The 24,321-nt window shown below is 43.1% G+C and overlaps 1 protein-coding gene and 1 long non-coding RNA gene across 5 annotated transcripts in view; one reads left to right on the plus strand and one right to left on the minus strand.

Moving 5' to 3' along the window:
• IGF1R (insulin like growth factor 1 receptor) overlaps window positions 1-21,275 on the minus strand; it is a 170,221-nt gene extending 148,946 nt beyond the window's left edge. For 2 of the 4 annotated variants that reach the window (XM_065076665.1, XM_065076664.1), the window contains exon 1: window positions 20,692-21,275. In XM_065076665.1, the coding sequence (XP_064932737.1) occupies window positions 20,692-21,214 (523 nt within the window). In that variant the 5' untranslated portion in view covers window positions 21,215-21,275. Of the gene's footprint in view, window positions 1-20,682 lie in introns of all 4 variants that reach the window. The other 2 variants (XM_065076663.1, XM_065076662.1) reach the window with 1 other exon arrangement.
• A 583-nt stretch (window positions 21,276-21,858) lies between these two features.
• Window positions 21,859-24,186, plus strand: LOC135580565 (uncharacterized). The gene is made up of 2 exons (XR_010475405.1): window positions 21,859-21,999; window positions 22,094-24,186. It is a non-coding gene; the product is annotated as an uncharacterized LOC135580565 (long non-coding RNA).
• The last annotated feature ends 135 nt before the right edge of the window (window positions 24,187-24,321 follow it).

Below are 24,321 nucleotides of genomic sequence, written 5' to 3' on the forward strand. Positions count from 1 at the left end.
GCACTAGCACAACGCTGCCATCATTGGTTTGCAGAACATGAAAGGGAATACTCAAACCCAAACAAAAAACAACTGTTTCTATTTGAATCCAAGTCTGGAGAACGTTCTTGTTTACACATCTAAGGCCTGGGAAGAGGGCTTGGGGTTTTTCTTCATTTAATTAAAAGTTTAGCTTTGGAGGACAAAGCTAGACCACTGTGATCTTCTAAACACTCAAGGGACTGGAGATTATATTGCAACGTAGCTTGACATTTCTGACAAATCTAGTCTATCACCATTAATTTACCGTGTGTCACTCATCACTCCTAACAACCTCTTACAGACCTCTTCCAGATATGGAAGGAAAAAGTGGTGTCACAAGAGGCCAATCAAATTTGGCCCAAACACCCGAAAAAGTGACTGGATTTCTCTCCTCCACACATGTCCTCTTCGCCTCCCATAGCCTTTAGAAAAATACACACATCCTACTTTAATTTTCTCTTTTACCACTCCGCTAACTATATATTGCCAATCCAAGGGCCAGTATTACCAAGCTGACCAGAACAAAACATTCACAAAAATAACACACAGAAGGGCTACAACCCACATCACAAACTCAAACTGGCTCTGCCTTTTTGCTCTTGCAATTTCAGCTGTCAGTGGCTCAAGATATCTCTGGCATTGCTGCTTTCCATGAACTTCCTCCAACTTCCCCATAAGTTTACACAAAAAAAAAATGTTCAGAATAAATCACATTTCCGTCCCTCATCTCACTTGCTTTCTCTCTGCCAACATTCTACTTTGAATGTCAACAGGAACAGCAGCTTAGCAAAAAGGGAGCCAACAAAATGAACAGGATCCATTTAATAATATTGATTGACGCCTTCTCTACACAGCTCACCACAGCAAGTGGGTCCAGATTCAGCCCAGCTCACGTGAAAGCATCCTCATGACAAAGTCATCCCCAAATGAATCCTCTCTCACCAACACTGAACTGACCCACATCTGTTACCTCCTTCCCCGCTGCTGCAATAGCATAACACGAGCCAGCACCTCAGTTGCCGTGTTTTACCGCTCATCCTCATATGTACGCAGGGCAAAAACAGAGGAAGGTACTGTGGAGCCACTAACATCCAAGTGGCCAAGTTTGCGTGATCACCCCAGAACCCCTGGCTATCAAACCAAGTAAAAATAGCACCAAACTTTTTCCTCTGACCTGCAGTGCCCAGGTTATGGGCAACCGAAGAGTAAGAAAAAAGGACAAAATGCTAACAGAAAGATCAAACCTACAGTAAACTCTTCACCCATTAACACCCAGTATGTGTCAAACGTTGAAAAGTCATTGTTGGAGCTTATGGTTAGAGCTGAAGGCTTGGACCTCTGGCCAGATGTTCCCGTGTATTTACAAGGAACTGAAAGGCTATTTGAAGCACCGGCTGAATGCATCCCCAGAACAGAACCATAAACGATGCTGCAACACTTCAGTCACACTGAAGTTTACCAGCTCAGGAGAAAACTGTCAACATCAAACAAAGAAAAAATGCAGAAGAAAGCAAGTAACGCCGAAATCACTGAAGATGAGCTCCAGCTTCACAGGAAGAAAGACAGACTTCAAATGTCTGCACTCTTTCTTACCCTGCAGAATCACTTTCCTGACAGCACCACAAAATAGGAGCAATGCCATTCTATACAAAATACCTAACACAGAAGTAAGTAGGTGGTGTGTTGTGATCAATAACTATGAGAGGAAAGCATTTTTTAACTGTGATAATAATGTTTAAGTTCTATGCCAGTAGCTTCAGTCTAATGCCTGCTGAAGCAAAAATGGAAAGCTGAAATTACAAGCTGTTTATAACACTGAATTTATGGTTCAGAATCCGTGATGACAACAGAGCTTAAGAGAAATTGTCTCTCCTGGGGACTGTTCTTCTCCACCTTTAAAAAAAAATAGTTGTGTGCACTATTTTATTTATTTATTTTTAAAACAGTTGTCTACACATCCAAGTGACTCAGCAACTGGCTGACAGAAACCTATGGGATATACGCTTAGGTAGCTGGGACAAGCAGCCAATTCTTCCAGAATGAAAATTCATCATGTGGCTGGGCCCGGCAATTCACATCCAGGGAGACATCGCTGTGCTTTTAGCCGCCTGCTGAGCTGCCATCCTGCAGTAATCTAGGAAACCTGCCTCTCTTCAGAATTTTGAGGGAATTTTTATTATTATTTTTAAAAATCAGCTGGCCAACCAGGCCAGATCACTTAGGCTTTGTTAGAAGTAAACTGACAAAACAGTATCGTAACATCTGACTGCATCCATAACAGTCAGTGAAAGGATTTAATAGAGAGTCATTGGGAAGTTATACTTAGACACACAGAGAAATCAGAAGTCTGATGCAATTACTCTTAACAATATGCAACACATGGCCCTACTATGCTGTGCTAACCATCTCTTATGTGATGAAACACAGAAATCTTACATTCTTTGGCCTTCTGTAGTAATGTTTCTGTTTTAACGAACTGAACTAAGCCTTCCATTAACCCCATATTTGCACCTCAACAGAGATTTAATATCAAGTAAAAAATAAAAATAGAAAAAAAATCTAATTGCACAAAAGAAAGTTTTCTCAAACCTCATTTAACAGAACAGGGAGCCCTCTCATCCCTCCCTTCACAGGCAGCTACACAGCTTAAAAATCACACAGGTCATGCTGTAACCTGCTTTCTCAAGGCAGTTAAAATGTGACCAACTTGCAATCCCAAAAAAAGGGCTCTAGAAGTATTAAATTACATATATGCAGGTGCTGTGGGGCTTTCCAGTCATGAGCTAACTAGATTGAAAAAAAGAACCTTCCTGTCCAAGTACAAGGTAAAACACGTGAGTTGGCAGCAGAGACAAGGTGACAAGTAGTTCAGGTCTTATCACCCAAAAACAGTTGCACCAGAACACAATTTAAGGCAAATATAAACCGAAGTACCTACACTAGTAGGAGTTCTTATGTGAACTCACTTTTCTGGCCAATTGGATGGTTCTGATTTGGTTTTAGTATCACAAACACAGCCCAACCAAGGAAAGTGTCCTTTATACCAGAACAGCAGCATTCACATGGGGTATTTATTGTCTCAGAGGCATCAGAGCACAAAAACCAGAAAGGAAAAAAATATACACATAAATACACATGCACCACACAACCCCTCAGTGATACCAATCACAGTGAAATGCACATACATGAGAAGCGACCAGATAAAGACAGTTAAGTGTGGAAAACTAGAGCCCCTTTTAGGCACAGTCAACTACCCCAACTCCACGGTTTTCACTTTTCTGAAGACAAATAAAAGCTTCCAATGCTCAGTATAGGATTTTTAACATATCTATGCAGATCTTATGTTCAGCAATTAATTCTTTTTTTTTTTTTTTTTTGCTGTTCTACGGTAAAAGATATGAGAACTGTAAGGCAAAGGAAGAATCTAATCTCCACTGCAACGGATGTGCCGCTACGGCCACCCCAAAGAGCTCTTCTGCCTATAGTTAAGATTTACCTGCCTAAACATTAAAGTCACGACGACCAAACAGCTCCTGCCAACATAAACTGCACCTACAGGGCAGGTGTTTGATGGCATAACTAGTTTGGGTAACAGTGGCACATATGCATTTAAACACAGCTATACTGCAAAGCTTTCAACTAAGTCTAATCTGAGAAAGAAATACATAAATTAACAGACCAGAGGGATGGCGGGAGGGGGGAAGTGCATAGGTAAAAAGGATCTGAACAGGTACAAAACCCCTCTTTTCCAAGTGCTAGATTAAAGGCAAAATCCTCTGGAGAGCAGAGCTAATAGAGGCCCCAGCCTGGCCTTACCTGTCTGACAGTTCCACTGGCCTTTCGTTGCTGTTGTGAAAGAAAACCATGGTATTTGTGCAAGGCTAGTTGGTTCCATGTTAAGAAAACATATCTGAGCAGACTGTGCTTTGCCTTACCGCATGCCAGCTTCACTCAACCTCAGATTCAGAAACCAGGCCTTCGCTTCCTTATTTCCTCCACAGTTAACCAGCAATTTAGGACACAAAGTCCTGAACTCATGAACTGCTCCCAGATCTGTGGAAGGTCACACAGTCTTTAATAGAGAATTTTCTAGTTCCGTTTGGAAGAGGCAGGCACCCAAAAAAGACAACTTGTGCAGGATAAGGAAAAAAAGAATAAAGAAAAAAGAAAATCCAAAGTAACACAGAGGTCAGTGTTCCTCCTTAAAATGCAGCGCATGGAAGAGACTCTACTTAAAGAAGTTTATGATGGAACAGACAAAAACCAAGAATTAAAAAACAAAAAAGAGAGAGATACTCAGAAGTAATCTTTGTTTTGGTGTGAAAATATACACAGCCACTGTGGAGGAGGAGAGGTGAGCAAGAGACAAGAATGGTCTTTGTGGAGACTACTAACTTATTAAAATGTTGTAATGAAAAGAGAGTAGCTAGTGAACTCGCAGAACAAGTGAGCTCCAGTCATCAGCCAGTCCAAAGGATGACACTTGATCTGAAAGGAAAGGCTGGCCAAAGGAAGTAACGAAGGAGATATCCACCAAAGAACGAAGAGCAGGTCTGAGCACAGACCCAGCAGCAGGATCCCACCAAAACTTGAAAAACGAAGCGTAAAACATCAGACTTGGTAATCCTGCTGCCAAGGTGCTATTTACCACATGACGATCAATGTTACAATACACACAGAGATATGTGTTTTTATCTCAACCTCTATTTGACCCAGTGGGAGCTATAGACACTTTCTCACACTAATTCACATTCTTCGAAGAAAGTCGAGAGGGAAAAAAAAAAGATGTTGGAAGCATTTCAGGTTCTGTATCCTTTCAATTCATTTCCATTTAATGGTACCAAAACCATCTTAAGATAGTTCAGAACCAATCTGAAGCAAAATACTTGAGGATCACAAGAGGTTTTGCTCACGCAATAAACCAAACCCTGGTTGTGCTGTCAGTCCTTTCAAGTCATCGCCCTTCCTTCATTGCATCAAAAGCAAAGCATCTTTTAAAAATTCCTCTGAAAGGCCTGAACAAGTGCCTAAACTTGCAAGATCTATTCTCTATAGCCTTGAGCAAGAGTGACAGGAAATAAAATTTTCTCCTCAATGGCTGCTTTTATGTCTAAAAAAAAAAAAAAAGGCAATCAGTACTAGACCTTTTACAAATTTGGAAGCTGCAGATCAGGAAACAAAGAAGGAGGGAAAGGCAATGGAGAGAGGAAGAACAGGTTTGATTTTCAGACAATCAACTTGAAGAATTCTTACTTCAGTGAACTGGTAAATAAGCAATTTCAGATGTTTTAAACATCTTGTGTTACCCTCTGAAACATAACCAAGCTCAAGGGAAAAGGGTTAATTACATCCCTTGTGCTCCACAGTATTTCAGAAGGCTATGCATTATGCTCTTCTGAAGGGCAAGTTGTTCTTTTATTTATTGTTTAAAATACAATCATAAACACAAAGTGTCCAACACTAATGTAGCCATTACCAGTTTCACTACAGAGAAATATGGCGCTGCAGGTTTTCTGCTGCTATAAAGAATCTTAACCTATTCTGTTTCTCTGACTTTTTTTCCCCTCTCACTCTTCTCCGACACAGATCACAAAACCACCTCAGATATCTGACACACAAGAGAACATCCTGCTGATGAAGAAAAAACAAGAGCACATTACTCGAGAGGATACAAAGCACCACTTCCTAATGCATTCTACTTCATCAGCACAATGGGCTTCTTGTCTTTTCAAAGGGAAACTGGTCACATTGCTTTTTTTTCCAAAACACAAGTATTATAAAAACATCATGCATTTAATTGGTTTAACGAAGTGCTTTTGTACTGGGGCATATCAACATAGATGCTACAGACAATGTAGAAGGTATCAAGGTGTGGCTTTAAGTATTTGAAGATTCTCTACAAAAAAACAGTTTTGAGAACTGCCCTGATCACTAATAAATCACTAATAAAGCTCTTTTGCGGCTCCTGTAACCCTAAGACCAAGACACATCTTTTAAGTGTGGCAGCCCTTACTTCTGAATTCACAGCATCCTGAGGAAACATCACACTGCTTTGAAAACTCGTGTTGTTTCCACGCTTCACCAAATTTCAACCATGCAACTCAGTGCTCTGTGTTTGCTCAACTTCTTCTGGAGGAAAATAAAGTTATTTACACCCTCACAGAGCAACTTATTTCTGTAGTTGTTTCCCTTGCAAAAGCCAAACCAACTGAATCAGCTTTTCTGAACATAAAAACCACACACCTAGCCTGTCAAGAAGCCTCGAAGACTTTTTTACTGTTTTGTTTACAAATGCGAAAACCAAGCTGTTCTCAGGCAGAAAGATCAAACTCTCTCTTTTCCCCCTTCTCAGTTTTCTACAATCCTAAATATGGCAACATTGGGAAAGGCTTGCACACACTTTCCAAGGAAAGAGTGTATTTCTCCTTCTAGTTCTTTACTTCTTTTAGCACAGCATATCAGTGCGTACATCCACGACCAGTTTCAACAGTTCAAAGACCATCTGAATAGTCATAAGACAGAACACAGATTGTTATTTTGCCTTCTGAATTACCACTTCAAAAAAACAACCTTTAAAATCAGAATTTTGTGATAGATGCAACAAACAGAGGAGAACAGACAGCCTTACCTCACACCTCCTCTTATTCCTCCAGGGAACTAAACTAAGTCGTCTCTTCCTAAAGTGATACTTCAAGGCTTCTTTATAGCTTGTTTCCAAATATAACTCAGAACAGTATATATCCTCCTTTTAATTTCTTCCAACAAATCTCCTTTCAGCAGAATTTACTCTCACATATGCAATGCGGGCAGAGCATTGTAATGAGTAATGTAACTTCATAGTTCCAAACAAAAAAAAAACCCTGAAGTTTTTCTAACAGTGAGTTCTAAGGGGAGGCGAAAGAAAAATTTTAAATCTTACCTGCACATTACCACAATGTTCATATTTACTGTCAAACAGTTTAATCTTAAGCTTCCGTCAGTAGCCACTTAAGAAACCTCTTCCCCCCACCTTGCTGAAGAGCGTGTTTCAGTGCCCAGATCATCATTATTCCCAGGTAATTCAGCTGGCCAGATCATCCACTCTCTTCCAAGCCCCCCAGCTCAGACACACACCTGTTCTCACTGCAGACATTTTCACAGAACACCCAGGGCAGCACTGAATTACTTTAGACAGAGTCACTTCCACATTCCACCCTCAAACTCCCCTCCAAGAAGTCATCAGTCACTCTTGGCTTTCACACTCCAGTAATTTTGGAATCAACAGGAAACAGAGATCAATTGTGATTTTACTAACTCAATAATGACTCATCACTCAACTCCCCTTAGCCTTCAAATTCAGCTGCGAAGAGACACGATAGCGAGGCCAAATTAAAAATAGCAAATCTGGCTTGCACACAATTAACACTCACTCGTCCATCAGATTTGCCGTGGATTGCAACATATTCAGGCATTTTAGGAAATCATCACATTACGACCATCTTTCTTATCTCCCTGTCAGATTCTAAATGCAGTTACAATTTGGCTTTCTTTGCTTAGCCAGAAGAACAATCAATAAATAACATTTATTATATAAACCCACTGTACCGCATTCTATAACATCCATCACTCATTTTGAACGTGCCTAAAGAAGTTAACTGTCTACCAGTGCTCCCAGCTAGTGCCAACAAACCCTCTATTCTTTATATTGTGAGAATACTCTCAAATCATTAGATTTCCTTCTGCTCACATAACCTCCAAGCCAAAAAAAAAACCAAACCACATTTGCATGAAATGAGAAGTCAATAAAAACAATTATTTCATTTACAAAAATAGAAAATCATTTTATATAAACCACTTGAATGCATTCTTCTAAAAATAAACTTAATTACAAATCTCACATGAAATTGTAACAGCATATATTAGGGCAAATGCCTACTGTAATTTAAATAGAATAAAAATAGTAAGCATATAATTTACACCAAAAAAAGGTTCGGACTGGTGAATTTACTCTTCAGTGCTCTCTTGGAGCCACCCTTCGTTGAAACGCTAAGACAGCTTTTACACTCAACAGCTCCTTACCGACACTCAAATGGTGCAGTTCAGCAAGCAATTAATTCCAAATTAAAAAGGGCTCCTGCACAGAAACCTGTGAAACAGTCAGTGGGCAAGATCTATTAGCTCTAAACTTTTAAGAAACAACGATAAACTATTTTTTCTGTTGATATTTATTTTTAAATCATGCCTGTTCATCACGCGTGAAGTTTTAATTGTCTCAAAATTCAGATCTTCTGCATTTCAATTAAAAATCCATTTTCCATCCAAATAAGGAGATTACATAAATGAGAAGCAATATACCAGAAAATACATCATATTATGTCATATATAAATTAAGAATCTGAGAAAATGTATCTAAGATATCTAATTATTTACATGAATGAGGAGAAATGGCAAATGCTGTTCACTGGCAAAAAATCCTGTATTTTCCAGAAAGGTTGTATTTGGGAATGTGTTGTAACAGCTGTCGGCCAATAAAAAAAAAACAGCTAAAAATATGCAAAATGAGATTAAAACTGCGTATTTAAAGCAAGTTCTTCCTGCATGCTGTTTTAAGTCATGAAAAATCACTCACACCTCACCTCAATAAAAGAAAAAAAATTATAATATGCTAGTAGCACTCTGAGGCCTTCATACTAAGGAAGAAATAAGCTTTGATGGACAAATCGGAACAAAATTCATGACATTTCCACCGGAAGGTTACAAAGCTGTTAATACATAGAGTTGTGGAAGCATCTGAACAGGGAATAGCTGCACATTTCTGTCAGTGCAGGCGCTCCCGGAGAACGAAGAGAAGAGCAGACCAAGCAGGCCGCACCACAGCCCGTCCTCGCAGGGAGGCCACACCACACAATCACAGAATGGCTGGGGTTGAAGGGACCTCCGGAGATCATCTTGTCCAACCCACCTTCTAGAGGAGGTTCACCAGAGCAGATCGCACAGGAATGTGTCCAGGAGGGTTTCGAACATCTCCAGAGAAGGAGACTCCACACCCGCTCTGGGCAGCCTCTTCCAGGGTTCTGGCACCTCCAAGTAAAGAAGTTTCTCCTCATGTTCAGATGGAACCTCCTGTGTTTCAGTCTGTGCCCGTTGCCACTCACCCTGTTGTTGGGCACCACTGAAAGGAGTCTGGTCCATCCTCTCGACACCCACCCTGAGATATTTATAAACATCTATGAGATCCCTCTCAGCTTCTCTCTCCAGGCTGAACAGACCCAGCTATCTGTCTCTCCTCATAAGAAAGATGCTCCAGACCCCTAATGATCTTCATAACTCCGACTCCCTTCCCTGTCCTTCTTAAACTGGGAGCCCAGAACTGGACACAGGACTCCAGATGTGGCCTCACCGGGGCAGAGTAGAGGAGGAGGACAACCTTCCTCATCCTGCTGGTCACACTTTTCCTAATGCGCCCCAAGTATCATTGGTCTTCTTGGCCACAAGGGCACATTGTTGACTCGTGGTCAACTGGCTGTCGAGCACAACTCCCAGGTATTTCTCTGTAGTGCTGCTTTCCACTTGTACTGGTGCCTGGGGTTAATCCTCCCCAGGCGCAGGACCCTACACTTGCCCCTGTTAAACCTCCTCAGGTTCTTCTCTGCCCAGTCCTCCAGCCAACCATGCTCAAACAACCTCAATTTTTGTTTCATTCTAACTGCATGTGACACCAGGTAATCTTAACAGTCACCTGTGGAGACATGGGCTTTATTTTTCATGTAACACACCATCTCCTTATCAGCCAACGGATTCCAACCACCTTATCCTTCTGCTAAGAATACAGCCTTGGAATGCCTGACACTGCACAGCTTCCCAGTGAAAGTGCCTTCACCTGGATGACACAGCCCCATGACCATCTGTCATCAACATTTTAAAAACTACGCCTTTTAACCACCCTCAAGGACGGCATTGCTCTGTGTGTTAAAGTGAGGAGGAAATACAAACATCCAGAGGAGGAATGCGACTTCTTCCCAACCCTTGCATACTGACAGCTTCTGAAGCACAACACGCGATCACTCCCTATTTTAGCATGCATGACTACAAATGTTGTTGCTCACAAAATATTATCCAGTCCCTTTTAAAAATCCAGTCACAGTATTTAACTTCAGGCTTTTCTACCCAACCAGTGGACAGATAAGAGGTGAATAACAACATCTTGCTATGCTTTATTTGCTGTTCATTAAAAAGAAAAAGAAAAAGAAAAAAAGAGAGACTGACCCTTACTCTTAATTTATACTTGTCAAATCAGTATTTAAACAAAACCAAATCTGGAAAGAAAAACAAACGTGAACACAACTGTGCAGCACTATGATACATCATCTGATTCCCACATTCCGATTCTCTTGCCCTCAAAGACTGCAATGTATTGCGGACAAATAAAGAGCCACTGATATCAACTAGAAAAACACCAAGAAAATCCTCAGACAATGTTGGCTTAGGCAGTGGCATGTGTAATTCTTGTCTTCACACTATCACTTTCTTTCATGAAAAATACTGGAAGTATCTCTTTGCCAGGTTAACCAACTCTGACTTCAATCTCACTGACATTTCTCAAGTATAGCTGAATAATTCCACTCATATGCAAATTGTACAATAAGCAGCACTTGCAGAGACTCCCTCAGAGATGAGCATTTACTCTGTCCAAGTCTGATCTGCAGTGGCGTATCTGAAATGAAACAAGGCCCAAAAGGTACAACCCAACAACTTGCAAAAGGCGTATTTTCAACCTTGATGTTGATTTTTTCTTTTACTTTGTGGGGTATTTTTAAATATTAAAGAGATGAAAGAACTGAGAAGTGAGATTGCATCTGTTACCATCACAATTTAACCACAGTCCATGTATTCATACAGTGGAATGTCCAAAATAACACTACATCTGTTAAGATGACAGTATTTTTCCATGGGCCGTGCTGTGTTCTAGCAGAGTTACTCCAAAGCCATTGTTTTTGAAGTGCTGATGGTGATCCACCCCAAATTCTTTTTGTAATCTCCATCAAATGTGTTGAATTGTAAAGCTCTTGTTCCTCAGTTATGGCTTGGGAACAACAAAACCCAAACGCATCTCATCAGTGGGCATTTGGCATTAAAGCCTTACAGCTAATGCAACATGTTTATTTAAACAATGAACTACCAGAAGAGATACACAAAACACAAACCACATAAAAACAGATGTCCTTTTCACATGTGTTTCTGCTGAAGTCCAGAACCACTGCCATATACACACTCAAACGTATTTCTCTGTCTGTGCCTTATTTCTGTAGGATAGCAACTGAACCAACTTGAAAGGACCTTTGTTCATTCACTGGTAACGCTGGTCACATAATAGAACCACAAGCTCAAACTTTTAAAAGGGACTCTCATAACCTAATTTAAGTATTAAATGCACACTACATGCCTCTTGATGAGGCACAATATAAATGAAAATAATTGTCCGTGTAATCAGCCTACTCAAATGTGACAAAGATACACATTTTTATTAGCATACACACACAAAAAAGAAACAGATGAACAAACCATCAGAACCTTCAGTCACTCCTAGACAGGACCCAGGCAGGTTCAAGTGACAGTCTCAAAACAAATCAAGTCTGAAGTTTGGAACAAGAAATGTGCTTTTCCTGAACCCTGCTTTTGCTCTTTTGTACAGTGACAACTGCACAGGCTCAATCTCCATCGCTGGTGCAGCTACTGGAAGAGCTGCAAGGGTCTACCAACCCAACTTAGTGAAACAAAACCTCCGTATCCAAGGTAAATGAACAACAGGACTACCAGACCCTTTGACTTTTGGAATTCTCCTCCACACACAAATGACCATACGTCCAACTGGTTTGCAACTTTCCTTTCCCTAGTCTTGGTATCTCTCAGGTCTGAGGAAGAGAAGCAAAGCACAAAAAATAACTTATATGCATCTCTTCACACAGTCAGATGTTCGTTCCCCCTGTACTTCCCAGGAGGTTTGCCATTTGCAAGGGACCAAGAAAATGTACATCCATCTCAGAAGAAGAAAAAAGAAAAAAACCCAAACACTTCAGTCACAATAAACGGAAAGAAGATGTTAACTGCGATCAAACTGCAATCAATACAGAACCACAAGCTGCTTCCACCTGCTGGGGATACAGAACCACCAGAGAGAAGCAGCAGCTAAAAATCCTGTTTTGACAGCCAGACATCGCTGCAATTCCAGTGGAATCCCCTCCATCCCAGTGGGCCTGTGAACTGTTAACACAGTTTGTGCCACCATCATGTTATATGTCTCCCTTAGCACTGATTCTCAGCTAAAAGAAAGGTAGAGCCACCTGAAAGCTTTCAAGACCAATCCACACCATTTAAATCCATCAGTATTTTGGAGAACAAACAAAATCCCCAGTGGGATACATGAAATTTCACTAGAAAAGACAACAGTAACAATTTAACTACACATCAGAACCCTCAGGAGAAAGCAACAAAAACACCGCAATAAAAGTGATTTTTGCACTGGCAAAGGGCACAGGGAATAGGACAAACAAGGTATTTCCACTGCAATTTCAACTCTAACACTAGAGCCAAATGTTACTTGAAGATCAGCTGGGCAGTGCAAATACAGGCTTGTTCTTCAGGGCACTGCCAGTGTCTCCGCTCCTCCCACAGGGTGTCCCCCATGTGCTTTCAGGCTTTTTCAAGGTACATGCTACTGTCACATAGAAGGACCAAGGGGAGGTGACCTGACTGGCAGGGAAGCAAAACGTACTATTTGTAGAAGGACAGAATGCAGAGATGACTCTAAACTGAAGCCAATGCAAATAATGAGGAAACCACCCTGGTGAGATCCAGGGATAAAGCCCTTCTGAAGTCCAAGCCAACTCTCTTTTAAAAGTTTGGTTACAGACTGTTTCCAGGAGCAGTTGTCACCAGACCTCGCTCCAAAATGCTGTGCCCATTTGATTAAGACTTAAGATTTGAACTATCCATCCCTACAAGACGACCTTACACTTACAGAAAAACTTACGATTATTTTTGAGGGCTGCTCTATCATGCATAATTGTATTATTTTTTTTCTACACAAGAAGCTACTTCAGGAGCTTTCTTCTCAAATATAATGAGCTGCCTGTTTACAAAGCCAGGAAAACCAGCACTGTGTAAATTTATGTTTGGGGAAGCTGTTTTTGCATCCAAGAGATCTGGAATTCACTTTCCCCGCTAATAACCTCTTCCAAACCCAATAGTTCAGCTCTTACAAAATTTACCTGTGCATACATATCAGGAAGACTTCTCAAGCCAGTACCAGCAAACCAGATACAGTGTCCCCACTAAGTATAAGGGAAACATCCCACCAGCTTGCAAAAACTCCTCTTACAAACCCACAGCAACACTAATGGGAGTAAATAGAACAATGTGACGCTCTCCTAACCTTACCAACACACAGCTACCAGCAAGATCCTTTCAACTGCCGTGCTTAGAGAAGTTTCAGCCCATAAATACTCTCCACGTTAAGCAGAGATGTGTACATAACTAAATAGAACCTGGGCACCTTAGTCCTCCCTGCCACTGCATCTCATCTGTCTTAAATAAACTGCCACTGTAACACAATTTGAAGATAATGATGTACTCCGTTCTTGAGAATCACACATTCAGCTGCAGCTACCTGCTGTACTCCAGTAGTAACAAATGGAAGAGGTACTTCAAAGAGCACATTATCCCAGCTCTAATTTATGCATGCTCCCTCTTACCATCAAGCCATTTATTTTAAACCTGTCAAATATACTTGTAATGTAGCATCATGAATAATTTAAAAAGTAATCTGTATAAACCAAGTTTATAAACTTAACAGCAGGTACAGTACCCTTCATTCAAGCAGTCTGCACTCTGATAAAGTACAAGGGATCTTTGACTACTTCAGCATGGATTCACAACATCAATTTTTCCTGCCTCCAATCAAACCCTCCACTGTTTGAACAGTACTGTATAAGTAGCTGACGTAAATAAGCAGTGTACTGATTCATCAACTGTTCATACTGAAGGAAAAAAGAAAGCTCCTGGAAACAAACAGTAAAAATGACCCACCACCCATTCAACGACAGGGAAAAAAAAACAGAAAAAAAAACCACCCACACAAAGTTTGACTCCATCATTAAGAACTCCAATATTTTCTGTGTTTCCCTGATGCCACATTCTGACACTTCTCCCCTCCATTGGGAGAAGAGATGCTCAGCAAAGAGCTCAAAAAAACCTCCACCTGTTAAGAGAAAGTGTTGTGATCAGGGTTGATGCTCACGCTCCCAAGTAAACAGCGCTATCTTTACAGCGCGTAATGGCACCAATAAGAGGTTTGCAGATAACACTCGGACTGGTCAGAGAGCTATTTCAATAACACATCCCTCGCTGGCAACACAGAGCAAACAACTCATTAGGTCATTGGACTTGCCCAAAACACACATCTGCACAAACTAAGCACTCGCAAAAGCAGTACACATACCTATTTTATACACCGTTACAGTAAAGCCCATACGTGTGCAGTTCACCTATTTCCTGCTTGAAAACTTTCTTATTTGTATAACATACACTTCAAATCAACAGCACAGCATAAAGTTCTTAAAGCACAACCTAGATGGCACTCCAGTGACAATCTTAAAAATAAATATCGCACCAAGTTATTATTAAAATGACTTGGTGTTGCTACAAAAGCAGACATTCACTATTCTACAAAAATATTTGCTAAGTGGACTTGTTCCTCCAGAGGAATTATCTCAGTACTTTATTGGGATGTGAGGTCCCTTCTCACCAGTAGGTCATAGGCAACAGTCTCCTTGAAAAACTATCTGGGTAGTCACTGAAACACAGAGATGCTTATTTCTCCTCATACTATCAAGTTTACTAAGAAAGCAACAGATTAATAGGAATTGTACACATCCGGATGTATAAAAAAAATATAAATAAAATTATATTACATTGAAGCTTATAAGCCATATGCAAATCAATCTGTAAATAAAGAAATAATAATTTTGCTTTTCAACACATTTTAAATAATCTTGTGCCACAACAGCACCTGGTTGAGGATATCAACACTAAAGAAGTTAATTGGTGCCTTGAAAGATATCCGAAGGGAAATGCTCATATTTAGCATTTGCAGAGGTTAAAAAAGAAAAACTTTCAGTGACAAACGCAAGTTAAACCTTCACAATATACCGCCATGTTACAACAGCAGTTCTGCCAGACTGCATCTCCTTCAATAAGGAATAAGCCAAACTATCATCAAACTTATTGAGCAAAAACTAGTCCTTCCTAAAGGAACCAGAGCCTATTTTTGAGCTTGGGGACTCAGTACAGCTCTGTTTGCAGAGCACAGGAATACATGAATGAACACTGTGAGCTGCTAATCTGCTGGTCTTCAAAGTTTATCTCAATTCTGAACACAAAAAAAGACAAATATAGTACTGCAGAAATCAGTCCAGATTGTACCTGTCATGACTTGGCTAAGAGAGAAAAAAAAAACAACCCAAAAAACCACATAGAAGACAGGCTGGCTAACAACCGCAAATGTGTCTTCATCAACTACTGTTTGTTGAGCTCTGCTTTTGTACAATAAAAAAAATAAATTTAAACTATTCTTTTTAAAGTGGCTTTCATAAATCATAAAAACTAATGCAACTAACCTACACAAAGAAGCTGTCTATACAATTTACAGTGATAGAAAAATTATACATGTCAAATATATCAAAATACTAAAACAGTGTTTCTACCTTTCAAACACATCATCGCATTCCTGAAGTCTTCCTGAACACAGAACTCCTCAAAGCAGCGTGTTCCATCACCACCTAAGCCCAGAAACCCTAAAAGCTCAACTCGGTCAGAAAGGTCTGAGATAAACTGAAACTACAAATCTGCAACAACTTCAATTATGAGACTCTTGAGACAATTACTCCAACTGCAGCTTTTTTAAAAAATTTACTAATATACACAAGTTTTCTTTAGCAAACTGCAGTTTACCCATTCCTGTGTTCCTATGTACACACTCACACATATGAATCAAAAACAGCTGCTACTTGATAACATCCCAAAGTATTTCCAAATGGGAAAGCTTTATACTAAAATCTAAATAGGAATGTATTTATTTCCATAAACCAAAGTTTAAAGAAGTTTTTCAGAAAGTTGCCATTGCTTCTCAGCTTCTCCTTAGTTTTTCAAGTAAAATACTGCCCATTAAGCTGATTCATTTAACTACAAATAATCTAGAGAAATACTCTAAATTTTTTTAAATAATTATTCAGTACATTTTTTAAGTTATGAGCTTTAGGGTCATTACAGATGATGAGCTAGATAAGTTGTTTTCTGTGTGGGATCATAAAGTTAACATCCAGTGTGAGAAAAACAGGTTTCCTGCATATATTATTTCCTCTCTCACACGAAGTTCAGGAACATAAACAAACTTGTCTACAATGAGACTGCGGTAGCTCACAATTCACACAGATGGAATATACACACAATATAACTAATCGCTTAACAAATCTGCCTCTTTGGTCTCACTCAGTTCATAGTTCCAGGGATCACTGGTAAAATCTACTTCAGAGCAAAAGGAAAGAAAATTGGAGAAGAGAAAAAAAGCTTCAGTTAAACATGAACTGAAATTGTCCTTTAAATCTCATAGTTAACAGCCCTGAAATAGGTTTTCATTCTAAAGGTTAGATGCTCAAAAAATAAGTTCTCCTCACCAAAGACATTATCCTTCAAGATTGTCTTAGTAAATGCTAGTTTAGCAGAAAGTTAAACAGGATTTGAAACAACTTTTCCCAAGGTGACATATACTGATAGAAATTAATTATTTACCAAGGAAGACATATTTTAAAATCATCAAACAGTTGTTTCTCAACACTAGATTTCATGTGTATATTTCAAGATGAAAACAATTTCAGTGTCACTGGAGTTGTGCTTTAACTGCACTCCAGAATAAGGTTGAAGAAACAACTGGTCAAGGAAAAGCTGACATAAAAATGAACACAATACTTCATCGGATCTGAATTTCCCTATAAAAGTCAATAAATCACACCTTCTGTTGTACTGAAGTTAAACTAACTGACCTGTCTCCTCACGCCCTGCAACCCCCTCCTTTCCTCACAACATCCCTGAAAACCAAGTTAAATTTCCTTCACTTCTAGCGTATTTCTCTCTCTCAAAGAGTAGGTTCAGCACCGAAACTTCCAACACGCATTTTTCCACACCCACCCCTCTGCTTCCTCACACTCTCAACACATTTTGCCTGATATTAGCCAAGTCTCTACCATTACCCAACCCCTCCAGTTTCTGAGTCACACAAAGTCTTTGCTCCAGCACTGGTACAGAAAACGCTTTCAAAGTACAATCTAACGCTATCAAAAAAGTCAAAGTACCGCCTGGCTCACCATGGCTCTCTGAACATTCTCCTCCTCTCCCCTTCCTGGTGAACCCAACTGACACCAATTCCTTAAACGCTCTGGCATTTTCTACTCACAACCTCAATTAGAGAAGGAATTATCCGGCTCCCACTTAACAACACTCACTAACCGCCGGGCAATATGAAAACGCTGATGTGAAAGCGAGGTGTGTGTAATGCTGACAGATCAGGAGGGTTTTTACTAAGCAACCTGGGAGAGAGATTAGACATGCAGCATGAGCTACTGTTTGTTAAAACCAGAAACACGAAATATAGCCTGAACAGACAAACAAAAGCTCAGAGCTAACATGAACAGATCCATCCAGCTATCTATCAGTCTGAAGTACCATCAGACCTAACCCCATGATTTGTATCATGAATGTTTAACCCATTCCCTTCTAGCCATTCCCTTTGTAAATGTACACAGGGGTGGAAATCAAACCCCCATCACACTCAAGGTAGAAAAGGAAGAAAACACGGAGTTCATGCTTCATCTTAAACGCACGCCTAGGATGAAACAGTCTCCAACAGTTGTAGCTTGATATATCAAATGCCCTGTTACGCCAGCACATACTTTATCTTAATGAAGAGTCTTTTTATTTTTGTGCCATTCTAACAAAATCTCAGTAAACTCTTAGCATTTTTAATGACTCTTTTTGAATCAGAAGTTTCCAATAAAGCTACCTGCATTTTAAAGAGGTTTCTGTCATCCAACCATGAACAGATTTTATATAATTTAGCATTAAAGGGATGGGTCTCTCCCCTCCTGTTGTAACTCCTTTGTATTCCTATTTAGGAATGCCTTGCTTGTTTGACCGAAAATGGAAGTGCCTTTTAGCTATGACACAGTATATATGAAAAACAAATAAAAATTAAGATTAATCTTCCTTCCACTATTGTGGGGAGAGAGAAGAATATGAAGAGATGCAAAACATCTGCTCTAGAGATCATTTTTCCCCCTAACAGCAAAATTCTTTCAGCAATAACTCGTGAAAACAAAGGCTATTAAACTGTAAACTACAAAGACGATCGATTAGAGGCAGTATTCAGCTAAGACAAGTTTTTCAGCATTATCTTCCCGTATTTAAACGCCTAGATCTTCTTCAAAAGATATTTCACTTGGGAGGCTCTTAATTGGGTCATTTTCGCTAAGTGGCAACCGCAAACACTTCAGAGGACTGGAACCTAAAATCCTAACATAATGTTCCTGCCTTGTTTTATTGCCAGAGCTGGACAAGCATTTTTATTTGAAGGTGTTCTGTACCAGGTAAGACAAGAAAAAAAACCCACAACTGTAAGCATGTAACCTAGCAGTTTAAGGATACTCCAGACCTCCTCTCCTGTTTTTCCACACTACTCGGTCCTTCGCAAGCCCTTCCCTGAAGAAGGGCACTGGGGTTTTGTTTTTAAACTTAGAGATTAATCTTCCCTCTCGAAAATAGCTCTAACCAAAAAGTTCAACTCGTAGAAGACAGACTGTGGCTTTCCAGCCCTAACTGGCCCTGCCACTGCAACGCAAAAGCCTAAGTACGGCCTTAATTTGCAAGTAGTTAATTGGCATTCACTGGCTAATGAAACACAGTATTACTCAACATGCATTACAGGCTCCATCCATGCGTTTCTTGCTCACTTTTGGTTTCTGTAGTCAGCCTCATTGCCAGTGCATCCTAAAAAACTTCCCTTTCTCTTCAACCTGAAACTACTACTTTTAGAAAAGCCTTTCTAGCTTCTAAATTCTTACCCTTTCACATTTAAAACTGAGAAAACTCATCTCTCCCTCCCTTCTCTCCAACAACAAGTATCTTTTGGAAAATGAGAGGCACACAACAACAGCTCAAGGAGTATCTTGAAAAACAGACACAGCGGAAGACATTAAAGCATCAAGATGCAGTAAAGAAACATCCCTGTTTCTACAGACGCAGGAACAGAGGGAGCAGATTTTAAAACGCTTGGACTCCAAGGCACATTTACCATCTCCCCGGCACTCCAGAAACCAAGGGAAGGCTAATTTCATGCAAGAGATCCTCAATCCAACACGAGCCCGACATACCAGAAAAAAACCAAAACGATCAGCACCGGGGATTAATATGGTGATGATTGCAGCCTAATCAATCGCAGCGCCAGCCATCCCTGCCCCCTTTATTTCCCCCTTGCGACCGAAGTGGGCGGGCGCTGCAAGATAATCACAGGTTGGAAACGCACAAAAACAAAAGTCGAGGGTTTTGCAACTCGCGAGCAAAGGCAGAGGAGAGCGATGGGCAGGGGCCGAGCGGCAGGACGGACCCGCACCCCGCGGTGCTGCCAGCGCGGCCGCGCACAATGAACCACGTTTGTCTGGGCGCAGCGCTCGCACACGCGGAGGAAACAGCCCGCACGCTGCCAACTGCACAAACCTTAATGCTGGATGCAACACAGCTGCTTACATTAAAAGAAAAAATAAAAATACACCTTTAAGAATAGAGCCCATCCGGCCATCAAGCGTTTTTATTTACGCACAAGAACTAACGACCTAGAAACAAATTAAAAAAAAAAAAAAATCATAACAGCAGACTTTGACCTTTAGATTGCGGGATGCCGCCGTAATTCTGCACCCCGAGCAGAAGCGAGTGAAAACCTTTCCTCGGTAGTAAAGCGGCAATAAAAGGCACGGCGCTTGTTTCCAGGAATTCTTGCATACAGCCTCTAAATATTGACAAAGATCAAGCTCTTTCCATGCGGGGAAAGCAAGCATGGCTCTTCCCAGCCTTCAAGTGTTTACTACGCAGCTCGCAGCGCTGGCTGCAGAGGTCTAAACACTGCACCGGGCTCTGGATGGGATTAGGAGTAGTAGGCGGCTCAGGTGGGGGAAACACAAAGGAGCGAACGGATGGGCATCGCGACCCCCCCCGCCTCCTCCGGGCTGCGGCTCTGACGAGCCCGTGTGTAAAATACAGACACCCCCCCCTTACCCCCTCCGCTTCCCCGGGGGAAGGAAAGGAGACGTGCAGCCCCGGGTTGTTAAACGTGCTGGAGGAGCAGACGCGTAACAGGAGGAAAAACACGCACATCCCCGCTGGCAGGGGCGAGCCCCGCTCAGCGCGGCGGGAAACGGGGGGCGCCCCTCACACACACCCCTCCAGGGAACCCCTCACACCCCCCCCAAACAGCCAACGCCCTCACACCCCCTTCACCCCCACACCGGGACCCTCCCCCGCGGTTCCCTAACCCGCCCCGGGGGCCCCTCGCCGACCCCCCAACCCCCGGCCGACACGCACCGTACTCACTTTCCCCATTTGTTGGCCACAGACAAAGTGCGGCGAAGACGAGCAGGAACCCCCAGACGACGGCGAGGGACCCTCCTCCAGCGCCAGACTTCATTCCTCTTTTTTTAATTGGACAAAATCCTCCTTTCCCGAAAAAAAAAAAAAAAAAGTCCAAAATTGTTCGCTTTTCTTTTCTCTCCCCGTCCTCTAAAAATAACGAAGGAGGCAAAAGGCAGACGAGAAGCGGGGCTGGATAAATAAATCCACGTTGCCTCAAAAAAAAAAAAAAAAACGTAAAAAAACAAGACCCTTCGGGCTGGCAAACCGGAGGGTTTCTGAGGTCCCTGGGTGTTGATCTTCCGGAGCAACCACACCAAAAATACACAGAATCTTCAAGATGTATTAAGGGCAACAACAACAACAAGGCATGAAAGCCCCGGGGCGACGCTGTGTCCGGGGCGGCGGGGCGGGGGGCGCCGCCGTCTCCCCTCAGCGCCGGCTGCAGTGGTACATGGTGCACGGGAGTCGCAAACATGAGGCACATCGGGGCTGGCAGTCTGCATCTTCAACCTCCATTTTCAAACACCGCACACCGAGGCAGCCGAGCACACACAGACACAAAAACCGGGGGGGGGTGCGACCCAGACAATCTTATTACAAAACAACAACAGCTCCGCCGTCCCTCCGCGCGGGGACGGGGCTGCCCTGGCGGGATCCCCCCGGTTCCTCTCCCCGCTCAACGAGGGGAGGCGGGGGGGGGGAAACACCCCACGCACAACCACCACCCACAACAACACCGCCACAAGTCCGGCTGGCTGCAGAGCGCTCGAAATGCGGAATTTGGAGCGAAAATGAATTAAAAAGGCTTCCCCCTACTCCTCCTCTTCCTCTCCTCGGCGCCGCTGCCACAGGCTCCTTCTCAAAAAAAAAAAAAAAAAAAAGAAAAAAAATCCAGGACACACACACAAAGCAGCAGCAGCGGCAGGGCGAGCGGAGCGGCTCAGCACCCCGCCTCCTCCCCCCGCAGCTCTCCTCCTCGCATCCCTCCGAGCCGCCTTGCCATCGCGCCGGGGGCGGGGGGGAGGACGACGACAACAACAACAACAAAAACCACCCAGCGAATTTGTAAATCCTTTTTTTTTTTTTTTTTTTGCCTCCTCCTCTGGGTGTGCGCGCGCTGCAAACCTTCCCCTCGCGCTGCCCAGCCCAGGGGAGGGGGAGGGGGAGCCGGGACGAGGTGTGCGTGTGTGAGCCGGGGGGGCGGCCGAGGGGGACGAGGAAGGCGATCCGGTTTGCTGAAGGTCAAAGCCCAGGAGCTTGTTGCGAAGGGTCTGTAAATTCGTCCGGGAGGGAAGCGGGTGGCGGGGGGAAGGGTCTCGCTGCTGCCGCTCCTCCCGATTAAATCGCCGCTCGCTCGCAGCAGGGTTCGCAGCGCGCTGCCGCCGCGTCTTCCCCCTCCTTCTCCTCCTCCTCCTCCTCCTCCGCGCTGGCTGCCTTCGCACGACGCAGAGCGAGCGCTGGTAAACAAGAGCCCCGGCGTCGCTCCGCCGCGCCCGCCGCCGCTTCTCCGCTCTGCGGCCGCGCGGGGACGGGGCTCGCGCCCGCCCGCTCCCTCCCGCGCGCGCACGCGCCCTCTTCTCGCGCGGGGGCGCGCGCGCTCAAACACGCTCACCCCCCGGCTCCCCCTCCCCCCTCCTCTCTCCTCGCGGGCTCCCCGCGCTCAGGCGGCGGCGCGCGCGGAGGCGGCGGCGGGGCGCGAGCGGGCGCGAGGCAAAAGCCGGAGCGGCGCGGCGCGGAGCGGAGCGGGGCGGCTGCACCCGGGGCCGGGCTGTGCTGCTCCCGCCGCTCCGGCGGCCGAGCCGACGGGATGAAGGGGAAAAAGAAGACGGCGACCGAGCCCTGATGGCCGCAGCGAGCATCCTGCCGGGGGGACCGGGCGGGAAAGAACGGCGGGAGAGCCAACGAGCGACCCCCTTGCTGGTGCCGACACCTCTGTGTTCCGCAGAAATGCAAAATTAAAACGGAAGGGACTGAGTTAGGGGGAATGAGAAACGCGTCGCTTTGATTTTCACGTGTTCTGCTTGTTTATTTACTGCGTTTAATTTGGAACAGGCTGCCCAGGGATGTTGTGGAGTCTCCTACTCCGGAGACGTTGAAAACCCCCCTGGACGCCTTTGTGTGTAACCTCGTCTGGGTGTTCCTGATCCGGCGGGGGGATTGGGCTCGATGATCTTTTGAGGTCCCTTGCGATCCCTGACATTCTGTGATTCTGCTGTCGCTCCTCTGGGTCAAACAGCACGGCTGTAGCACGCAGCTCTTGGGATGAGATTTAGGCGGGAGCAAGGGCCGGGACTACCAAGGCTCAGCTTAGCAGAGGGAGCCAACACGTGTCCCCTGCCATACCAAGGATCTCCAGTGAATACTCCCAATATTGCCTGGTTTGTGCACATTTCTCCACTGTTCGCTAGTCTCCTGCAATGACATTGCGCACCCTGGCCCCAAATGTGGGGAGATGGGATTAGTTGTAGCAGAAGAGGTTTGGGCTTTTCGGGATCGGAAACCGTGGGCCGTGTTCCCGCTGTGTCGCCAAAGCTTGTAGTAGCCATGCTGCACAGCATATGGGTGTCCTGAGTAATCACAGATTTGTTGTAATACTTTGGCATGAGGAGATATCAAAATGATGCTGAAGTAGAAGAAAGCAGACATCTGTGAGCATTAGCTGTGCTCTGGTTCAAAAAAAAACCCCTACAGTAAGAAATATGCAAATGTCACATTATTAATGCAAATGTCAAAATTAACTTTTTACATTTAAACCTGAGTTCTTCTTGAACATCCTGTATTACATGAGGCTTCCATTATTTTACTACATCATTTTATACAACCTTACACCTGTTTTTGTAGCTTCTCTGTCCATTTTTCTACCATTTGCCTTGTCAGAATGCTCCAGTAGTGTTGTCTTAGTTACACATTGTCTCTCATACCCCTTAGGAAAGATGAAAAGGCTTTATTCTGCACCACAGAAGTCAGGGTGAAAATCATCACTGAGTACAACGGGGCAGAATTGCCAGACATGTACATGTATCCAGGACTGTGTCAATAATTCAATAATAAGTCAAAACATGGGTGCGTGCCCTTTTCGGTGGTGACACAACTCTCTCAAGATTCAGTGCAGGAGAATAAGGCATTTCTGTATGAAGCTCTCCTGGACTGCCATGCATGTGTCTACCATCAATTTTATCAACTGTGCACTGGCTTTCAAGGCTTCAGTTAAATTGGACCAGAAAGATCTTCGTGTCCAGTAAATTTTTGCTATTGCTCTGAACAGCTGTGCCTTCTACTAGTGCTGGATACCCAGCAGAACAAGTGTCCTTTCTACCTGTGTTATGGCGTTGATGCAGCATAAATTGTAATGTCTTATTTACAAATTAATGTATTGTTGTGTAAAGACAGAGCTGAAGTGGGAACTGGGTGCCTTATCATTTATCATTCTGCTGTCATAAAGATCTTTTTTTGTTATGAAGTAGTCTTTCTTTCATTACTTTGGCGAATAGGGTACGTCATGGACAAGCATGTTGTACTGGATGCCACACAAGAAGAGAACAAAAAGATGCGCTGTGCCCCTGAAAAGCTTACAGTCTCATATAAACAGTC

Source organism: Columba livia, chromosome 11 (assembly GCF_036013475.1).
Source record: "Columba livia isolate bColLiv1 breed racing homer chromosome 11, bColLiv1.pat.W.v2, whole genome shotgun sequence".
Taxonomy (NCBI): Eukaryota; Metazoa; Chordata; class Aves; order Columbiformes; family Columbidae; genus Columba; species Columba livia.